At 34.8% G+C, this 22,248-nt stretch overlaps 2 protein-coding genes across 2 annotated transcripts in view; one reads left to right on the forward strand and one right to left on the reverse strand.

Annotated features, from left to right (window-relative positions):
• Positions 1-19,633, reverse strand: part of LOC121985448 (phosphoglucan, water dikinase, chloroplastic-like) — a 33,019-nt gene extending 13,386 nt beyond the window's left edge. The window contains exons 1-13 of the mRNA XM_042538912.1: positions 19,297-19,633; positions 18,596-19,208; positions 15,936-16,016; positions 15,652-15,783; positions 15,316-15,441; positions 15,067-15,245; positions 10,578-10,662; positions 9,861-10,028; positions 9,531-9,583; positions 7,009-7,217; positions 6,780-6,898; positions 4,460-4,530; positions 4,244-4,361 (exon numbers count right to left, since the gene is read on the reverse strand). Of these exons, the coding sequence (XP_042394846.1) occupies positions 4,244-4,361; positions 4,460-4,530; positions 6,780-6,898; positions 7,009-7,217; positions 9,531-9,583; positions 9,861-10,028; positions 10,578-10,662; positions 15,067-15,245; positions 15,316-15,441; positions 15,652-15,783; positions 15,936-16,016; positions 18,596-19,208; positions 19,297-19,469 (2,127 nt within the window). The 5' untranslated portion in view covers positions 19,470-19,633. The remainder of the gene's footprint in view (positions 1-4,243; positions 4,362-4,459; positions 4,531-6,779; positions 6,899-7,008; positions 7,218-9,530; positions 9,584-9,860; positions 10,029-10,577; positions 10,663-15,066; positions 15,246-15,315; positions 15,442-15,651; positions 15,784-15,935; positions 16,017-18,595; positions 19,209-19,296) is intronic.
• A 1,057-nt stretch (positions 19,634-20,690) lies between these two features.
• LOC121986950 (glutathione S-transferase T3-like) lies at positions 20,691-21,647 on the forward strand. Its single transcript, XM_042540870.1, has one exon. It carries the CDS (start codon positions 20,691-20,693, stop codon positions 21,645-21,647), a length of 957 nt encoding a protein of 318 aa, XP_042396804.1.
• The last annotated feature ends 601 nt before the right edge of the window (positions 21,648-22,248 follow it).

Consider the following 22,248-nt stretch of genomic DNA (forward strand, 5'->3'; position numbering starts at 1 on the left):
TTATTAATTCATATAAATTACATTTATATTTTGATAATATTTTTTTACTGATTTATATAAATAATTTTTACTAATTTATATCCTATAAATTTATTCTTAAATCACTTTTCAGGTTATCACAATTACAATGGCGAGCAATCCATCTTCGATGGTATTCGCACTCAACTTGAATCCGGAATTCTTAGGAGAAAATTAAATGAATCGGATGGGAGTTTGGGATGTTGATTGATCCTAAAAACCTCGACAAAATTAAATGTAAGTTGTGTGAAAAACGATGTTAGGGGAGTGTATAGGATCAAGGAGCACATAGCAAATATACCTGAAAATGTATCTAGTTGTCGAAAAATATCTCAAGAAGATAAAAATAAGTACAAATGGGCTATTTTAGAAGGGAGGAACAGAATAAAGAATAAAATAATGGAAGAACAAAGTTGTAGAGCAGAGGTGACTATTTCTTTAGACGAAGAAGAAGGTCCTGAAATTGAAGGAATAGATGGACTTAAAAAACTTCTTCTACTTGACCCCATGGATAAATATGCATCGACAATAGCTTCAAAAAATGCAGGTTCTAGTGGGAGTAATGTGTTTCACTAAAAAAATATAAACGAGGCTCTTTTCAAAAAGAGAACTCAACAAGTTCAACAATATATTGGGAGATGAGTTTATGAAAATGGAATCCCATTCAATGTTGTTGATAATGATAGCTTCAAGCAACTAATAGAGGCAATGGATTAATTTGGATCAGGATTGAAGCCTCCAGCTTAATATCAACTTGGGGAGCCACTATTGAAAGCTGAAGTTGAAAGAACAAAGTAACTGCTAAAGAAACATGAAGAATAATGAGCAAAGAATGAGTGCTCGATCATGACAGTGCATGAAGTGATAGAAAAAGAAGAAGCATCTTAAATATATGTATTAATTGCAAGCTGGGTACTACATTTTTAGAGTCTAAGGAGTCTTCAGATGAGGTACATACAGCTAAACTTATTTTTGAGTATGTTGACAAGTGTGTTGAACAAGTAGAAGCTCATAATATTGTTTAGATTATAATAGACAATGTCACCAACAATATGGCTGCAACTAAATTGATGACAAAAAAGCGACCTGGAATCTTTTGGAATTCATGTGCAACTCACACTATTAATCTCATGCTTGAAAGCATTGGAAAGCTTCCACAATATAAAAAGGTTATTAAGCAAGCCAAGTCTTTTACCATCTTCATTTATGCTTATCATAAGACTTTGTCATTAATGAAAAGATTCACAAAGAAGAGAGGCATAGTCCGGCCAGGAGTTACCAGATTTGCATCAAATTTCCTCACATTGCAAAGTTTGATTAAAAAAAAAAATCTAGTTTAAGGGCCATGTTTACAAGTGATACGTGACAGAAATGTAAATGGTCAAAAACAAACAACGAGAAATTGACTTACTCTACTATGATGAGCATGAGTTTTTGGAATTGTGTGATATTTTGTTTGAAAATATTTGCTCCTTTGGTAAGAGTTCTTTGATTGGTAGATGGAGATAGAAAACCATCGATGGGATTTCTATATGGGGAGTCTTTTCAAGTTAAAGAAAATATCATGGTCGCTGTGAACAACGTGAAATCAAATTATCAACTTATCGTAGTGATTATTGAGTCAAAAATAAAGGATAAACTTTATACATAATTACATACCACTCATTTTTGTTAAATCCTTATTTTTACTATAAAGATAATTCTATTGCTTTTTATGAGAAGGTCGCGATGGGATTTTTTTAATGCATGAAAATTTTGCATGCCAATGAGTTAGATCTACATAATACAATTATTAACAAGAAATTGGCAAAATACAGAGACAAGACTAGGTTATTTGGAAAAACATTAGCGGCAAAAGCATGTGAAAAAAATGATGATACATTTGATCCATGTGTATGATGGAGTACATACGATGCTCACACACCAAACTTATTAAGAGTGACATTGAGGATACTTTCATTAACTACAAGTTCATCTGGGTATGAAAGAAATTGGAGTGTATTAGAAGGAGCAAGTTTTAAACTTTAAGTCTTTAATTAAAGTAAGTATTAATTTTTAAAGTTTTATATTCATACTTACTATGATATTTACACTCTCTCTTTTTTTCAGATTCATATAAAGAAAAGAAATAGGTTGGATGTCAACAGATTGAACAATCTAGTATTTGTCCAATTTAATGCTAGATTGTTGAACAAACAAAAAAGAGAAAAAGAAAGGAATGTCGATGTCCTTCTTGCAAAAGATGCTTCAAATGCACAAAGTTAGATTGTGGATGGTGGAGAAGATGATGAAGTTGAACTAGGTTTTGGGCTCACATGGCAAATAGTTGATGAAGCAAGTGGAGCAGATGAAAATCTATAACTCCAAAAAAGCTCTAGAGTGAGAGAACTTCACGAGAATAATTTTGCATCCTAAGAAGAGGAGGATCACAATGATGATATTGAGTTTATGTCCGATGAAGAACAAGTTATTGAAAATTATGGATAAGGAGAAGTAGAATAAATTGATGTTGAGTTTGTGTCCGATGATATTGAGTTTGTCCAATGATATTTTATTAGTTGTGTAATTTTGAACTCGAAAGGGAGTCTTGGCTCAATGGTAAAGTTGTTGCTTTGTGACTAAAAGGTCACGGGTTCGAATCCTGAAAATAACCTCTTGCAAAAACCAGGTAAAGCTGTGTACAATGGATCCTTCCCCGGGACCCGCATGGTGGGAGCTTCGTGCACCGACTGCCCTTTTTTTTGTAATTTTGAACTCATTTTAAATTTGATGTTATTGTACTGGAGTTATTATAATATGTGAATCATTATGTAAATTATGTTGATGCCGAGGAATCCGTCTAGCGACGCCTAGTTCCCGCCTAGGCGGCCTAGGCACTAGGCATCGGTCTAGCACCCGACTAGCGCTTAGCGAATTTTAGAACCTTGTAGTACATACTCCTATAGCCTAAGGCAAGGGGAGCCAACCTTTGGAAATACAATTGTTGATGGAAAAATTGAATTGTCTCACAACTAGACATAGACCTGACATCTCATTTATTGTTAGTGTAATCAACCATTTCCAAATAGTCCATGTCATGGTCACTGGGTAGTAGCCATGTGGATCCTATGATAGGTGAAAATTGATATGGAAAAGATATCTTATTTTAAGATTGAGATCATTTTCAGATTATGGGATACTCAAATGCAGATTAGGCAAACTCCCAAATGAAAAAAACAATGTCCATGTGAATATCTTGTCCACTTAGGATGCATCTTATTTCCAAGCAAACAGCAGTGGCAAGGTTGAGTGTAAAGGCAAAATATACTGTCTTAACAATGTGTGAGTTCATTTGAGTTAAAACATCTTTTCCAAGTTGGGATGCTCACCTATTTAGCCAATAAAGTTGTATTGTGACAATCAATTTGCGATACATAGAATTTCAAATCTCATGTTCCATAAAAGGATAAAGCATATAGAAATTGTTGTTCACTTCATTAAACAAAATTACAATCTAATGAGATCATATCTTTTGTTAGTTTCAGTTAGTTAGCATATATGTTGATCAAATCGTTAAGAGGGCTTAATGTTGGATATATATCTCTAATAAAATCTCTATAATCTTACTATTTTATTAAAAATCTCCCCCCTTTACTAACTAACTTTGGTGAATCCTAAAATGAATTTACGTTAATATCTTTTTTTCTATTCACGCTAAAAATAATTCCAAGGTTTATTAGTAATTCATATAAAAAAATATAGTTCTCTTTAGTCCCACATCTTAGAATTGACAACACTATAATCAAAAACCTTCTATAAATATTTTAGGCCGACAATGTAAAAAAATATACTTTTCTTAGTTTTTTTTACTAAGATAAGTATAATATTAAATTAAATTAATTTTTTTCATAGGGAAGTCGTAAGGGTGACACTCGAAAATCCAAAAGTCAAGTACTTTACCCTAATGACTCTATTAATGACTCTACTTTAGTATTTTAATGCTAAAATACTTTAATTAATATAATTTCATTATAACGGGTCAATGTGATTTCAATGCATTATATTACACACGCGACGTGTGTGCACGATCACTAGTATATATATAAAAAAAACTTGAGGGGATTACTATGGGTGTTTATGGAAAGTTACAATTTGATTTGTAATTATAGGGATTTGTTCCTAATAATTATTCCCCGTACATGTTTCATACAAATGTTATATCATCCTAATAAGTAATGTTTAATACCTGCAAAAGGGTCCCATGAGCCACTCCAGGGACAAGAACATCCCAACCTGAGAATCCCAATGCATTCCGTACAGATTTTAGAAGAAGGGTGCAGAGCTTAGACACCTGAAATATAACACTGAACAAAAACAAAAAAAATGAAGAACTAAAACAGCTAAAATTAAACTTGTAGATATTTTGGATTAAAAGAAGACTCAAGCTTTAAGAAGGCAATACCCTGCACGGATTTCTGCTTCGGTGTATGTCCTTACAGTGTTCTCAGGGATTCCAAGTGCTCGACCTAGCCTCTGCAGATAAAAAAGAATTAAAAGTTTTAAATATTAACTCAGCTCTAAATATCAAACATCAGCAAACCTTTTTAGGATATGAGTAGAACCAAGATAAAGGCAATGAAGGAAAAGTGCAAACAAAGATTATGATATTAAACTGGTAGCCTGAGTGGCCCGCTGCCAATGAGATTTTGCATAAAGAACATTACACATTTTCTGAAACATAATAAATTGCACAAGGATGCAAAAAACTGAACAAAATTTGGAAAAAGGATGAATCTACATTCATAAGCATGTTTAGTAGGAACAAAAAATGGAGCTTTCCCGAAGAGTAAAGTAGTTACTTGAATAAATCCTAAAATGTATTTTTTTGCAGAAGATCAATGAATATGCAAGCATGAATAACATGATAATAGTTCATCTGGAAGAAATCACTTCTTAAACCACAAGGTGATACAAGTCACTTCGGGCACATTTCATTATAATTTGGATCATGTTAGTTAGGACCACAAACAGAAAGTTGTTTTTACTATCAATGTTCTCTTTATGAAAGAAAGGTAATCGAGTCTGCCTCACAAATATTGTTAAGAAAGCATATACAAATGTGTACAAGGATAAGAGAGAGTGATATTTAAAGAAGGATGTACACTGTACATTTGGAGACCAAAAAAGTACAAAAAAGAAAATTTCTAATAAAATGACAACGATATCCCGGTAAAGCATGTCATTAGGAGGTTTATTAGAAGCAGTTGAATATTGTGCCCGGCAAGCATGTTTCTAAGCCTTGCATTTATATTTATTTCATACAAACCTAGTGCATCCAAAATTAAGCCGCCTCTCATCAAGTGCAAAAAACTTTTAAAGCCATAGTGGCATTGGCATCTCTTCCCAAGAGATACTGAGGGCAATCTGGTAAATGACCAACTGAAACTAGCACATGAACAGGTGAAAAATAAGTGATTTTGTGTTTCATTGACAACGTGAAATGGCAACAAAAGGGATTGACATGTAAGCCATGAGGAAGTAAGCAGTATACTTTTTCCAGGATAAACCAACCAATCGTATTCTTGTACACAACAGATTTTACAGAGACTAAGGTGCCAACCAAAAATAAACTACTCTAGATTAAAGAGTTCTGGAGGAAGGTGCCAAATGAAATGAACTTCTCAAAGTTTAAGAACTTGACAGGAGGCTATGAAGAATAGCTGAAAGGGAATTCTACAGTTAGGGAGGGCCACCTGAAGAACGAGTAGCAGGGCAAACATCTGATCCATTGGTACTGCATGTCTAGGGGATGCACTATGGAAGGCATTAAGATCATGTTGTTGAGTGATAGAGACCATGGGGAATGTGCAATCACTGTTTAGATCTAAGAACAGGGAGAGAAGAAATAATTGGAAGCAATGTTTGAAATCTCATTCCGAGCCAGAGTTTCAATCCGTATCAGCTATGTTAGGTGCCAATAACTGATGGTTGTGTCAAGTGCCAATCTTAGGCAGAGGAGACTTACACGGAGGAGTAGTTGCATACCCATGGAAGTCCCCACGGACCAATCAGGAGCCTCAAGAAACATCGCCTCTTGAAAGTCGTTGTCGTATTGCCACCATTGTAAAGCCCATGAAAGCTTTAAGGGATGCACGACATAGCCTAGTTGTCCTCCTCCATAGAGTTTACATCTTGTGAAAACCTCCTACAATTGCTGTCATCCTCGTATGTCACATCGCCATCTTCGTAAACCCCCACAAAAGCCTAGAGGATGCTTGGCACAACCTTGTTTTCCTCCTCTACCTAACCTTTATTTTGGGGAAACCTCCCGCACCTACAGTAGTGGCCATCCTCGAGTGAACCCTTGGCTATCACTTGAGCTGTCAAGGACAAATTTCATTCATCTTGAAGAGTTTCGCATGTTGGTCAACAGATCGAACGAGATGTCTCACCCATACCGATTGGCATGAAACAATATTATAAACCATGACAGCAAACAGTATTAATAAACGTAGAAAAGGATAGAAGGGATGTGCATTGATAGAGAGCAAGAAATGAGTGTGGCACCACTGATCAAAGAGTGTTGTAACTTAGAAAGTGAAAGGATATGCATGGAGAGATTGTTCCATCTTAAGTTGGCCATGCACATGATTCTTCACTTAAATCCTGATCAGCTTGAAAATAAAAAGATTTTTCAGGAAAGAAGCAGGTATATCTTGACTGTTAACCCATTGAGAAATAATAATTCAAAATTATACAAAAGTGATTAATAAATATCAAACCTGCACTTTATCAGGGAAAATTTGTAAAAGTGCATCAGAATATTCTTCTGTTAACCTTCTTGTTCTATCTAAAGTAGCCTTGAGTCTCAGTGACCAAATGTACTTTCCTTCCTCACTTCCTAATGATAAATCAATAGGCAACAGAAGGTAAAGTATTCAGTAAGTATTAAGGGAAAGAGAAAGAAAAACGCAACTCTAAACGAAATACACATAACAGAATTAAAAATACCTTCTTTGTCAGATATGCCTTTTTGTAGCCAAGACAGAAGCTCATTCTGTATAGCATTGCACTCCTCTAACTTCCAACCAGAAAGGCCAACTTGGCGTAAACCAATGTTTAAGGCAACAAGTGGATGAGCCCAAGGACTGATATTTTTAGATCCTACATTATCAGCAAGCCAAGACGATCCTCCCATCTCTTCCAGAATATTAACAAACCTGGAAAGTGAAAATTGAAAAAATTAACCACAACATGAACTAAAGATGGCAATAGAATGGTATAAAATATCATGATGTGCTAGTCGGCACGGGCGGAATCTATTGTTCCATTGGTCAACGAGCACCGGAGTAACGAGGTCACGATCCGTGAGGTCATAGAGGAAGTTGCAATCCACGATGTGGTGGAGGAAGCCAAGACCTCATGGTGTCCTCCGTTTATTTATTTATTTTATTTTTCATTTCTATTTTTTATTTTTAGATAGCTAATTTAAATTCCTTTCCCTATTTCTTTCTCCCTTAATTTTTTTTCTCCTTGATTATTTTTTCCTGATTCATCGTTAATTTTTGTCCCTCCTTCATCCATCCATCCACTTGGATGACAACTCCAAGAGCCACTTGGATGGGCCTTTTCATATGAATTTTTTTACCTACTCTCTTTCTTTTCCAAATTTTTTCCTTCCCTAGTTGGAAAAAAAAAAGAGAATTGTTCATCCATAAGAAGATGAGCTATTATACTTCTGAACCTAGGAATTAAATATGTAAAGCCATTGGGAAATTAATCAAGGCATCAAGATAGACTTGTCCATTGCAAACCCTAAGGATGAGACCACTTTTTACCTTCAGAGAGTCAATGTGTCAAGACAAAAGCTATTATGCTACTAACGTTGGAGGCTTAATCATGTCAAGCCAACAATTGCAATCAGCAAACTGAAGCAACTTGCCATGGCAGTGGACCCATTGGGCTCCAACTACAGCTTAAGTTCTTTTATACTATTAGAGTTTCACCTTTAGTGTGTGATTTAGGATTTGAGAAGCATATAAATAAATTTGTGATGCATCCTTGAGGCTCCAAAAACTCTAGTACAGCCTAGAGAGGAGCGAATCATCATCATCACCCTTTGTAGGATATTCTTCTCCCTCACCCATGTTTTTTTTTCATCTTGAGGTTTCTGTGTAAATTGTTGCATTTGGATTTAGTGTGTGATTTAGGATTTGAGAAGCATATAAATAAATTTGTGATGCATCCTTGAGGCTCCAAAAACTCTAGTACAGCCTAGAGAGGAGCGAATCATCATCATCACCCTTTGTAGGATATTCTTCTCCCTCACCCATGTTTTTTTTTCATCTTGAGGTTTCTGTGTAAATTGTTGCATTTGGATCTTTATGCATGGATGTTCGTGATCTGTATCATATTTTGGTAAGAAATATCAAAGTCTATGTTATTATTATTATTATTTATCCATCATCATCCATCCAAATGCAAAAATTGAAGGATCAAAATCCAGATTTAGCATCAAATGCCCAATATAGTTAATGCAACAATTAAAACTATTGTAGCTAGTTGCTCTACTTCTAAAAAACTGCTATACTTCTCTTTATTTCATGTCACTATATTGCTTCATTGCTTGGATTTTCTCTTAAACTTCCAGTATAGTTCTTAAGCCATATAGGTTAGACCATTAAGAAGATCAAACAAGTTACATGTTGTAGTTGGCCCAAAGTTTAAGAAAGAACTTGTGAATATTTAAATGACGTGGTCACATTTAGAATAGCTAGTTTTAGCTGGAAACTAGGCTGTTTGAGCATCGATCAATATACATGACACTAATATGGCGCAAACAACAGTAACATGCTACAGCATCAGCGGAACTCAGAAACAAGCTTATTAGTATCTCATAGGCCTATAGTTGAAGTCTTAGGATAACAATTTGGAATGGTAACAAAAAAAAACTCACTAAAAGTTAAACATAGAACTACCCAAGTTATACATGGTGGCAAGTATGTATAACTTGGGTAGTTCTATGTTTAACTTTTAGTGAGTTTTTTTTTGTTACCATGAAAAGAGAGACAGAAGACAAGAAAAAGTTATTATCTTTGATAAATAGAACTATAATCTTTTAAAGGTGATATAGGTAAAATGTCAGGTTTATTCACATTGTAAACCAGTAATAATAAGGATTAAGCATAAAAATGTTGTCGCCCTCCAACCATGTTGTGGCAAACTTGAATGCGCTTAGTGAAAATTTTCAAACGGAACAAGAAACTAGACGGAAGATGCGCCTACTGCTTATATGGGGTGTGGCAATGACAACACTAGCAAAGAAGTATGAGCCTGCCTAAGGTCATAAACATTTGCACAGCTATACTTCAATTTCAAGAAAAAAACATACGTGAAAACAAAGTGTAAAAGCAAACATGTACGACAACACAGACAGAATCACCAGAAAAGTAAATTGTCAAACTAAAAGACAATGAGTCATATCAAATTGCTTTTAAATAAGAACTGTGACTAGATTAAATCTAAGCTATTACCTGCTGAGAATAACAAAAGAGTATTCCTCAAGACCAATCTCACAGAGACGCCACTACAAAACAGTGAACTTTTATTACAAATAGTTGATTACAACTTGAAAGAGTGCAATACCATGCATTAACAAACTCTCAAATGCATTTTCATTTTAATGCATGAAAATGAAAAGGATTCATAAGCATTGGGTACATGTGGAGAAGTGATAAGAATACAAGTATTGTAATTTATTTGCTATAATTTAGATAATTAACTGACAAAGACTGGAGAGATGTATAATACAACTTATATGCTAGTTATGCCACAGTTTACATATAAGATCAAGTGGCATGTACCTTCTGGCGCATTGCAATAGCAGTATCAGGAGCATCATTTCTCAGACCACTTTCAAGTCCTCTCAGCAGAAGTGACCTTATATTAGTCAAAGATTGTAAAGTTTCCAGGAGTGACTCAACCCCTCCATTTTCAACAAAACATTCTTCTTCCTGTAATTTCTCTAAATTCTGCAACATGTCAAATAGGTTTACTATTATGATAAAGATAAAGCAACGATGAACATATGGAAAATGATGGGGATCACTTAGGTGTCATTTAATCCATGTACTTCAATGGACAAAGTACAACAAATTCATCAAAGTTAAGCAAAGGAAATTTAAAATAAGAAGAAAAAAACTACTTATTAACATATAAATAAGAAATGATAGCAAATCAAGGTACAAAAAACTCATGATCAGGTCATCAGACCTTGATAGTGTTATGTTAGATCATTGGTTAAAGTTACCACATAACACCATACAATCTTAAACACTGAAATAATAGCAAATTCTATAAAAACTTAAAAAAAACTTTCAACTTGATCAATGTGTTGTGACAGATTGTATGTCATTAAAACCAATTGACATTGAAAAATCATGAACTTTAAGGGGAAAGAAACATCTAGAAATTAATTATGTTTTGCGGATAACATGATTATTGGTGGCATGCTTTCAAAGAATGAAAAGCATATGACTAATGAGTGATGATGTTTGAGTATGTCAAGAGAAATTAATTACCTTTTTGCTTTCCAAAAACATATGAAGAGCTTGTAAGCTATTATCTTCTAAAGACTCTTTGATTGACTCCAGTTGCTCAGTAAGACTGCAAAACAATTAGTTTAATAGAGATCAACTTGTGGAGAAGAACTCCTGTTAAGTGATTCAGTTAAAATAGTATGAGCATAGTTGTCAAAATCATGCATTTCACTATTTATATCATATGACACATCCAAAAATGAAAATAATTGTAATGATTTAGTTTGATTCACATGATTTGATACAAATCTTATTTTACATACTATATAAATCAAAAAGAAAACCCATTAGAAGTTGAACTTGATCAATTGAAAAAAAAATCTAGCTCATCAAAATTTAACCCAATATATTAGAAGTTAAATCAAAATCATAGATTATATGTTATTTAATAGAAATACAAAGTTCAAAGAAAGTGAAATCTCAAAGTTAATGATAACACAAAAGAAGAAAAATTTCGTCTCATAGTTACAAAATTGACTAATCACCAAGATGAGACGAATGTGTCTCGTAACATTGACACACATAATGATAATAATATCAAAAATGATGATGATTTAAGTCAAATCACATCAAAGTGCTCTTCCATTTGAGAGAATGATTTTTTTTATGCCAAGTCATTTGACAATGAAATTTCCTATTGCTCATTTCATTTTAATTCTTAATGGAATGAAATGAAAAATAATTTGAGCATTGCCATCAATATATAAAAGATATTAACATATATACTTTGTTATGATTCAATGTCAACTTCCATCTAGACTATTATTATTCTATTAAATGGAATAGTTTCATTCATTATTTTACATACTTCTATATCAAAACTACTTAAAATGAAGCAAGTTATTTTTAACATACTTTAGATTTCTTTTTACATGTTTAATGATTTTTTATATTAACCTTCCGCTTCACAACTCAACATGATCAACAATTTGAAAATTCACAAAATGATTTATGATGTGAACCTTGATTTGATAACCTTAGTCACAAGTGTTAATTTAGTGTTGTATTTAGTTGTTAAATAGATGAAATATACTAATATTTAAAATAGATGGATATAAAATTCCTCATGTAAGATGTTTTGATATCTTGGATTTATCAGTCAAGAGTGATTAACAAAGGTATGATTGATAGGATAAAGAATTGGTGGTCGAACTGAAGAGGAGCTTCTGGAGTGATGTGTGATTGACCTGTGCAACTAAGACAAACAGGAAAATATTATGGGGCTATTATTAATGATGTACCCCATCATAATTTTATAAATCAGAGTCTTAGGATATTAGAGCATCCAGTCCTAAGAGCGGAATAGTTTCATTCATTATTTTACATACTTCTATATCAAAACTACTTAAAATGAAGCAAGTTATTTTTAACATACTTTAGATTTCTTTTTACATGTTTAATGATTTTTTATATTAACCTTCCGCTTCACAACTCAACATGATCAACAATTTGAAAATTCACAAAATGATTTATGATGTGAACCTTGATTTGATAACCTTAGTCACAAGTGTTAATTTAGTGTTGTATTTAGTTGTTAAATAGATGAAATATACTAATATTTAAAATAGATGGATATAAAATTCCTTATGTAAGATGTTTTGATATCTTGGATTTATCAGTTAAGAGTGATTAACAAAGGTATGATTGATAGGATAAAGAATTGGTGGTCAAACTGAAGAGGAGCTTCTGGAGTGATGTGTGATTGACCTGTGCAACTAAGACAAACAGGAAAATATTATGGGGCTATTATTAATGATGTACCCCATCATAATTTTATAAATCGTAGTCTTAGGATATTAGAGCATCCAGTCCTAAGAGCTCTTGGAGAGCTCCCTCGTTGCCACATCCATGTCGCGTCAAAAGTAAAAAATCTCACACATCTCTCCACTATCAACAAAAAGAAAAAACTCTTAACTCCTTTATAGTCCCACACTTTTTCATTATATATATTTCTCATCTCTCTTTCATATTTTACATTATATATAATTAATTTTTTATAAAATTTAAATCCATAAATTGCTAACATGGAATAACATTAATAATTAAAAAAATACATAAATATTAGAGTGCATCAAATAAAAAGAGATACATTATAATAATATATAAAAATAAACTTAAACACATCTACATCAGGACGTCTCTCTTTAATTTTTTCAACAATTTTCTTATGTATATGAAGTTGTCGACATCTCACTAATATCCTTCATAAGAATTTCATAATCCTTATCAAAAATCTCGGCTTCCCGCAAAGCCATTTTTACATTTGATATTCTTTAATATCTTATCAGCCCTTGTCGATGCTTTGTTCCATTATATCACCCTCTCTGACTTTAGATTTGTCCTTCCACTTCGCTGCCTTTTCCCTTATCGAACGAATGTGGACTTCAGAGTCATCCACATCAACACTCGTATCTGGATTTGATGTTAAAGTGTTCCCTCCTAATTTGGATGTCCTTGCCTTCTTGCTAGAGTAATGAGTTGATTGTGGAGCATATTTCTCATATTGAACCCTCCACGCATATATATACTTGAAGTCTTTGTTAGTGTTATTGGCTTTCCACATATCCAGTGCGTTCTCCAACACATTCTCATCACTCCAACTGCTTTGATAATGACAATGACGACGACGACGACAACAACAACCAAACCTTATCCCATTAGATGAGGTCAAATATATGGGTTGACGATGAGAATAAAAATATTAAAGGTTGCAGAAATTCATTTACTATCGGCGCAAACTTATAGTAATATGATTTTAGCTGCTGATAGTTTCTCGTCATAGTTCTAGTGGGCCAATGATTGTTGTAGTAATCAACTATATATTTTCAAAAAGCTTGTGACTGCGTCGATGTTGATAGTTGTCCATGACTTCGCAAGGACCACGTCGACATCGAGAGACCACAATCTTCGTTTTGAACCATCTTTCTCATATTCAACTTCACGCTCTTCTTGTGATGAGTGTGGTGGTCACTGAGTTGCTGGAACAGATGATGGCGTTAGAGATTCTTTGTCGCTGATAGATGGGTCAATAGTAGCCCTTCTTGATTCATTCGAAAGCATGACTGATGGTTGAGGAGAAAATACGTATGGTAGAGAAGACATCACAAATTGGCTGCCCATGTTGACCAATCTTGGGGTGGATGCATGCCAAATGGAATTGGGGCGGCGTTACTTGAATTCGTCAAAAAATTTTGAGAATTTTGGGAATTTGAGAAATTTGGAGGATATTGTAGAACATATGAAATATTTTAAAAATTTGGAGGGTATTGTGTGTGAGAGAAAAAATAAGGATATTGGACATTTGGAGGAATGCGAGTATTTTAAGATGTATTTTCTTCTGCATTTGAAGAATTCAAAAAATTTATAAAAGAAGTATTGAAATTTTCATCCATCTCAAATACAAATAGAGAATGAAAGGAAGAAAGAAGAAGTAGAGTGGAGAGGATGATAAGATGAATGAAAAAAAAAAAAAGATTGGAGATGTATTTATAGATTTTTTTTAAATTAAAAATCAATAAATTTTTACTGTTAGCTGTTGTTCAACAGCATGTTTTTTTATAAACAAATATTTAAAAAATCATTTTAATTAAAAAAAAATTGAAGGAGTGGTTCCGTCAACGCGGAGCCGCTCCTTCAAGAAATTGAAGGAGATCCCTCCCACTATGTAATGGAGCTCCCTTCGTGTCACCACATCCACAATGGGAGCTCCGAGAAAGCTCCATGTATAAAAGGTTAACGTAGCTTAGATAGAGAATGCTCAAATGATGATTAAAAAATTAGATTTAATCAATTTAATATACTCTTGCATAGAGCTCAATCAAAGGATACGATTCAAGTAATTGGCCAAAAATAGTTGGAACAAACACAACTTCATGAAGATGATGAATGATGATGATACAAGACCACTACTAGCTCTTTTTTCATAAAACAATTGAACCATACTAACTGACCAACTTGTACATGACTATTCAATCATATATTGATTTGCATTCAATTGAAAGAAGGCATTAAGTTGATATAGGGATAACATCTCAGTCTACAGCCTATAATTCCAATACACTCACAAGCCTGGTCATTCATTAAAACAAGAAGCAAATAGAAAATCTCAAATGCGATTACCACATATTTTACTTGATAAATGTTGAAATGAAACAAATAATTATAGTAGATGAGTTCTTCTCTACCTGAATCAAGTCAGAATAGTAATTAGTTGGCTGGCCAATTGCTAGACAGTACTAGACAAATAAGTCAAGATGAAGTGTAGAAGAAAACTCTCAAAATTCAATTAGTGAGTATTTAATCTTAACTCATGTGGATCAGCTGGGTGCAACTGTCCATACCAAATTCAGAGGTGCAACTCTAGTTGGGCCAAGTGGCATGTCTTGTCATTAGAAAGTGTAATGAATGCATTTCAAACTTGAAAGCACATATGCAAGAGAAACACAGTATTTTAATACATGGTAATGCTAACCTCCCAGCATTGAAGAAATCTTTCAACTCATTGTAAAATATCTTAAATTGCTCTACAAATGCATCGCTGTACTCTCCAGGTGTCTTGGTGATCCTAGCAAGCATTGCCTCTGTGGCAATCAAATCTTCTGGACCAGCATTTCTGTGAAGCTTGTTTTGAATTGTATGTTTTATTTCTTGCTGTGAACTCAAGAGGTTTTAGTACATGAAGTCAATAAAGGCAATTCCACCAAAAACACAAAGAACCAACCTTTAGATCATGTGGAATATCCCCTCGATGAGCAATATCACGTATACGTGTTAGAGGAACAGAAGCAGTAAATTCTGACTTAAATGAAGGCAAACATTGGTGTATCTTCCTAATCACTAGTACATCCTGTCAATGTCCACATTGCAGGAGAGTCACAATCACAGAAAAAGATTAAAAATTACATGGAATCATAGTTACAAACAAACATAATGATCCAATATTCTCATGTGATGTCTCTGGATAAAACTTCTAATTAGTCAATTATAACTCTTCTAGGAATAAACATAAAACAAGAATGTAAAGGGATCCACTTCTCAAAACAATGACTAGAATAACCTGAGCTGATGCATTCTCCGTGTAGTTTATCCTTTCAAGTTCACGAAAGATGAACCTAGAGATCTCTGCATGTCTGTTTGGTCGGTGATGGCCACCATCTTCAAAGCAAGGAATCTGCCCAGTATTGATCCACTGAGAGGCAGATAAGTCAGTTATCTTTGCTTGAACAAGTTATAAGAGAAACAACTCTACCAATTGGCAATTAGCCATGCTACATGGCAGTAGTTGCTTTATGCAAGATATAGGAAGCATTATATTTGCAGAATAAGAAAAGCTTGAAATACCTTCAGATAAATGGAAGCATATACAAGGGCCTCCAAGCGATTCCCATCCATATCTGTCAAAAGTTCTCGTACAACCTCTAGCTGCAGAAGGAACAATATTTACAAGATAATCACAGAAACTACAACCTTGAGTCCTTAGTCCTTAAACTTGTTAGGAAAGGAAATGAAGACAAAGAATGTAAAGAGAGCATCTAAACCTCTGCATGCAGATAATTCAGAAAGGAAATTATCACTTCCATCATAAAGTTTACTGTCTTTTGATAATGTTCTATACTTGCCTACATCCATTTATGCACAGATTTCATCCAATTAGAAGAAAACTGTCATGCTTCCTTCTATCCCTGGTCAACAAGTATATCAGAAATAGAGGCAAACAATGGAAATATGAATAGAAGAAAGCTTTTGAATTGCTTCAGACGTCATCTTGTCTCATTAGTTGCAGTTCCATAAAGCATGAAGGGCATGTCCCAGTAGATATAACTTGGTACCATGAGAATTGGGCTTTAAATAATGGACCTAATGATAGCAATATGAATATTCAAACAGTCCAACTCTTGCATAGAACCCAAAGGCACTATCCACCTTAGAGGATGATGTGCCTTATTGCCTTCTAAGTGATGTTCAAGCACGATTTGAATGCTAGAAATTGGAAGTAGGAACTTCTATTACATTTAGTCAAAGATATGGTATGTTACTCCAGCATGCTTCATAATGGGTACCATAAGTACCACAGTACCAATTCTTTAAAAGGTTTTTGCTTGATCCGAATCATTATAGTTAAGAGCAGATACTGATCTGATTGGGGAAGAAACACACACAAAAAAACAAGACAACTAATAGAGCTCTTTAAGCTTCATTCCCAACTTCCACTGTGATAACCGTCAAGGATGAAAGCAAAGAGGAAGGACTCGCTGATGAAAGAGCCAACAAGAAGAAGCTCGATAAAGGAAGTGCCACCAATCTATATATATATATAAAGCTATGTTCAACAGCTGCCCCTCTATACTTTTGCCAAATCTGCAATGAAGCTATGGTTCAAATAACCAATTATCATCCTACATATCATCCATATAAGATGACATCATATCTCTCTCCCTATCTGTCAATTGTTCAAATTGTTTCCCCTTTTATCACCCCACCACTAAATGCTCACTATTTTCCTTACATTTTATCCTCTATTGCGTCATCTTCACTTCATGAATTCTCCAACTTTTGATTCCTTTTGCATATTGCAATGAGATTTATTGAATTAATTTTGAGTTTGTTATTGTTCCTAAATATCCAATTTCCACTGTTTTTGTCATGTTTAATTCAGCAAATATGAGGGTGTTCGTGTGTTTTATTCCTCTATACATGTTTGTACATGGTCTGAAGGGGAACTTTGGCGTAACGATAAAATTACTATCACCTGACCTTGTGGTCACGGATGCGAGTCACAGAAACAACTTCTTGCAATGCAAGATAAGGCTGTGTATAATAAATCCAATATGATTCAACCCTTCTCCACGAACCTGCATTGGCGGGCTGCCCTTTATATGTTTGTACATGGTCTATGGGTGGTAGGGCTTCTTTTTAAATTTTGAGTACAAACAGAAGGCCAGGATGTGGTAGACTTCCCTTGTCCTCTGTATCACAGTATTCTTTCCCTCTCAAATTATTATTAGAGGGAGAATACACAGATATTTCAATTATTCTTCCAACTATTTCATTGTTTAGAAAAAAAGAAGGTTTTGATTTCAACTACTAATTCCATCCAAAGGATCACTTATGAAACTACGAGCTCTAAGCCTGAAGTAATGTACAGCAACAAAGATATTATAGCCTCTTAGTAAGGCCACGTGCCACCTAGCTGAGTCAATGCTCATTGTGGCCAACACCGGTTGCCCAGCTTGGTAAGTGTTGCTGGATGGATTGTCTTCTTCCTCTGAAAAGAATAATTTGTATGACGATATGGCATATCCTAATCTACCGTTCTACCAATGTTTTTGAATATTTAACTAAAAATTATAAATCAAATTATTTAATTTAGTCAATGGATTTTTGAACAATAATAACATTTAATAGTATTTGATTAATGATAATTACATATCCTAAATAATACTATTTTCTTTTTGTAAAGTTAGCTTCAAATACTGATAATATAAGTGATTTGATTGGAAAACTATGAAACCCAAATTTTTGGAAAATAATAATATATTTCCAACTAAAGTTCTCATAGCATTAAAATATTTAAATTATATTTTGAACGTGTTGATACATTTAGTAACTATGAATTTATATTCCTAAAGAAATTCAAATAATTTAAAATTATTATTTATAGACTGAACTAATATAATTGAAGTTGAAGTTAAAAATTCAATATCAGTAAGGATGGTTACTTTACCTTGATTATTTGAATCATTCAATACCTAGTTAATCTAGAATACTTCAAATAATCAGTTCCTTCTAAAAGGAATAGATATTTCCATTTGTTTTCCAGCATTTTCACTTTTGTTTCACTTTGTTGTTGAATAGTCAAGAGAGAAATGGGCATTCTATTCTCCTTTGAATAACCAGCAAACTAGCAATGAATGAACATATGATTTCTAACACCAAGAATCGTAAATGGCTGGCTGATCGAAGAAAGTATAAGTAGGCAATGCTGATTTAGGAGTATGTACCTTGCGTCTCCAATTCCTAGCAGATCGATCACCTTCAACCAATTTCAAAGCAACACCATCAAGACCGTCCGTCCTCCATTCCCTTTCCGTCTCCTTGCTCCTATGCTCGTTGGATTGCATAAATGATGCCGCCTTGCCTTGCCACTGATCGACGAAAGGGCTCGCTTCCGCCTCCGTGTCCAAACCACCGATTTCAACCAAAGACTCCTTACCATCCCCACCGTATAATTCTTCACTTTCCTCTGCTGCAGCAATCCTCTGCAATTCCAAGGCCTCACGCGTCTTGTTCCAGCGGCAAACCATACTGAAACCCCCATCCTTAGGAAGCATCAGCACCCGGTTTTCTCCTCTCTCCCACACCACATCCTTCTTCCCTCCCGACGAGATAACAAACTTAAACTCCACAGACTCGCCGCCTCGAACCTCCAGGTCGCGGGCCCATCCGTCGGGCGTCCATTCCATCGCCACGTGCTTCTCCCACGATCCAAGCTCCTCAGTCGACCCGACGACGCTGACGTGCTGGCCGAACTTGACCTGGTGAGCGAGCAGAACGCGGATGCGGATCTTCCTCCGCTCCCCCGATTCGCCAGAATCCCTCTTCTTCTCCTCCTTCCTGCAGATAAAAAACCAACAAGGGCCGCTCGCCGTAAGCCTTTATCGCAACTTGTCTTTCGTTTTCCGGTGCGGGATGAAGGGCTCACCTCTCGACGGATGTAGAGGCGGCAGAGCGGCAGTAGAAGGGACGAGGAGGGTGACGAAGAGGAGGAGATCGGCGAGGGAAGGGAAGGCCGCGAGAAGGCGCCGCCATGAGGGAGGAGGGCGGGGGGTGGGAAGGGGATCGGAGGAGAGTGTTGAAGGGGCGGACAGAGGCCATGGCGATGGAGTTGGGGGTAGATCGGAAATCGGAAAGTGGAGGGTATTTATAGGCGGAACGGACGGTGAGGAAGGCGTGTGAAACGGAGAGACCTGGGAAAGTGGGAGGAGGGGAGAGAAGGGAGAGCGCGAGAGTGTGAGTGTGTGGATTGGTCGCGTACGGTTCGAGTTATCGTGGAGAAAGCGAGTTACCCGACTGGAGACCAGAGGCGGAGAGCGACCATAGTCACGGGACACTTGTAAAGTACCAAATTATCAATCCAAAAATATTTATTCAAATTAAAATTATTATTATTTATATTGATGAAGAGAAAAAAAGTCCAACTACTTTTATATTATTATAATAATTATAAAATCATGACTATTGTCGATATAAATAAATTATATTATAATATTTATTGTATTGCACGAGGTATTTTGTTCCTGATCAAGGTGTTATCATCGTTAAGTCTAGGATCAAATCTTAGTAAAACCGAGATAAATATCTTCTTTAGAGCATCTTTAATGTGGGATATTTGGAAGAGATATTTTTCCAAATATCCCCCACCCCCAAATATCCCCCATTGATGGGGTAATAGAAATCACGGGACACACATCTGTGTCTGGTGATTTCTTGATGTGGGGCCCACAAAAAGTGGGCTGTCCTTTTTTTTTTTTTAATATGATGGGCCCCACCTTTAACATCAGTGTCTGGACAATTTTTTTGTTTTATTTTTTTTTATTTAATTAAATTCAAACTATGTAAACATTAAAAGAGTTCGTTGGAAAAATTAATTGTCGAGGAATCCAACGTTCGAAAAATAAATCGTTCCAAAACGTTCGAAAAATTAACCGTTCGAAAACATTCGAAAAATTAAACGTTCGATAACGTTCAATTTCTCCCTATATATATATCATTTCTTTCATCTATTTTTATCATTTTCATACTCATTACCTACCAAAAATTTAGAGAGATGGATAAAAATTCTGGTCATTATTTTAGGGATTTGTTCAACTCTCCAAATATCGACGAAAATGCAAGTGAAGAAAGTTCTCGACCCGTCCTAATTTCTTCAATCCTCAATTTCCATTTCCCACTCAACATCCACCAAATTTCCAACATTTTCCATACCCACCACCATATTACCATAATTTCCAAAGTTATCCAAATTCTTTGAGTGACGACCCTCGAGCTCCGTTTTATACATATCCTCCAGAATATTGGCAGAGTAATCAGTATTTCATGCAAGACCCATCTCATAAAATTAATCAGCTTCAATCACCAGAGATTAATTCAAATGAATCAAGAAGAGCTAGTATTTATGCAATTGACAGTGATAAAGGTACACCTTATGTAGTCCCCGATTCACAATTTCCTCCATTTTCATCAGAAATAGGGTCCGATGATATTATTCTCAATCAAGCACCAGAGATGGGCAACGAATCAGATGAAGACCATAACAAGCGAACAGTATGGACAGTGGCAGATGATAATCTCCTTGCAGCGGGCTACACAATTATGAGTGAAGATTCAGTAGTTGGTAATGCCCAGAAGAGTGAGTCATTTTGGAAACGAGTTGTGACATACTTCAATACCAATCGAGCTAAAGGAGCTAAAAAGAAAACTGCGGAGAAAGCAAAATCACATTGGGCTTCATTGAAAAAGATCGTAAATAGATACAATGGAATATACAATAAATGGTATAATGATCGACCAAGCGGATGGAGTGATGAGGATTTGATGGTGCGAGCTTATGAAGAATACAAGAGTACTTTTAAAACTACTTTCCAATATGAGTATGTGTGGAGAATCGTGAAAGATAGTCCTATGTATGCTCCTCAATCCTCAGATCGACGGGCAACAAAAAAAGCAAGAACATCAGAATCATCAGGTGCACATACTGACTCTTCTAATCCTAATACAACTGCTGATATAGATGATAGAGAAATCCGATTTCGTCCAATGGGACAGAAGGCAGCAAAGAGGAAATGCAAAGAAAGAGTAGACCTACTTGATGAATTGAATCAGGCTATGCAACAATCAATGGCGCAGTTGGAAGAGTATAATAACAATAAGAAAGTTGATCAACTCATCCAAGCACATCAACTCCTCGTAATGGACACACGAGGTATGACTGATGAACAACTTCAAAATCATCTAGCGATATGTGAACAACTAAAGAAAAAATTGAACATGTAGTTAATTTGGTTTATTTTAGCTGCTCCATGTTACTTTTATTATTTATAGTTTATTGTTATGTATTTTATTAATTAAATATGGTTTTGTATCTCTGTATTGTAATTTTAAATTTATAAAATATTTGTATTTGTATGAACTTAAATTTATATTTCTATTAAATTTTTGTTAGAATTAAATGTAAGTTAATTAAATTTGATGAGATATTTAATTGTGGAATTGAGGATATTTGAGAGTGAATATTTGATGAGTGAGACCTATAAATATTTGATTGGTGGGATATTTCATTGTGGAAGTTGAGATATTTGAAAGATGATATGGAAGTGGGGTCCATAAATATTTGGGAGAAATATCCCAAGCTATTGTGGATGCTCTTATATACTAGTTATCATCTGTGATTTACTTTCTTCATGTTGATCCTGATATGAATTGCCGGGGACGCTAATGACGATTGTATTCACCCTATTATAATATTTACTATTTATAATTGATATAACAGATAATTTATTTATGAGTTACGGAATATAGTAATTATGATGGTATAGTTGTTATAATAAAATCAAAAATAAAAATAATTTTAAAAAACAAAATGTAAAGAGGACGA

Source organism: Zingiber officinale, chromosome 5B (assembly GCF_018446385.1).
Source record: "Zingiber officinale cultivar Zhangliang chromosome 5B, Zo_v1.1, whole genome shotgun sequence".
Lineage (NCBI taxonomy): Eukaryota > Viridiplantae > Streptophyta > Magnoliopsida > Zingiberales > Zingiberaceae > Zingiber > Zingiber officinale.

Excerpts from the sequence above, each read along its gene's own strand:
- LOC121986950 (XM_042540870.1), top strand. The coding sequence starts at position 20,691 with ATGCAAGACCCATCTCATAAAATTAATCAGCTTCAATCACCAGAGATT.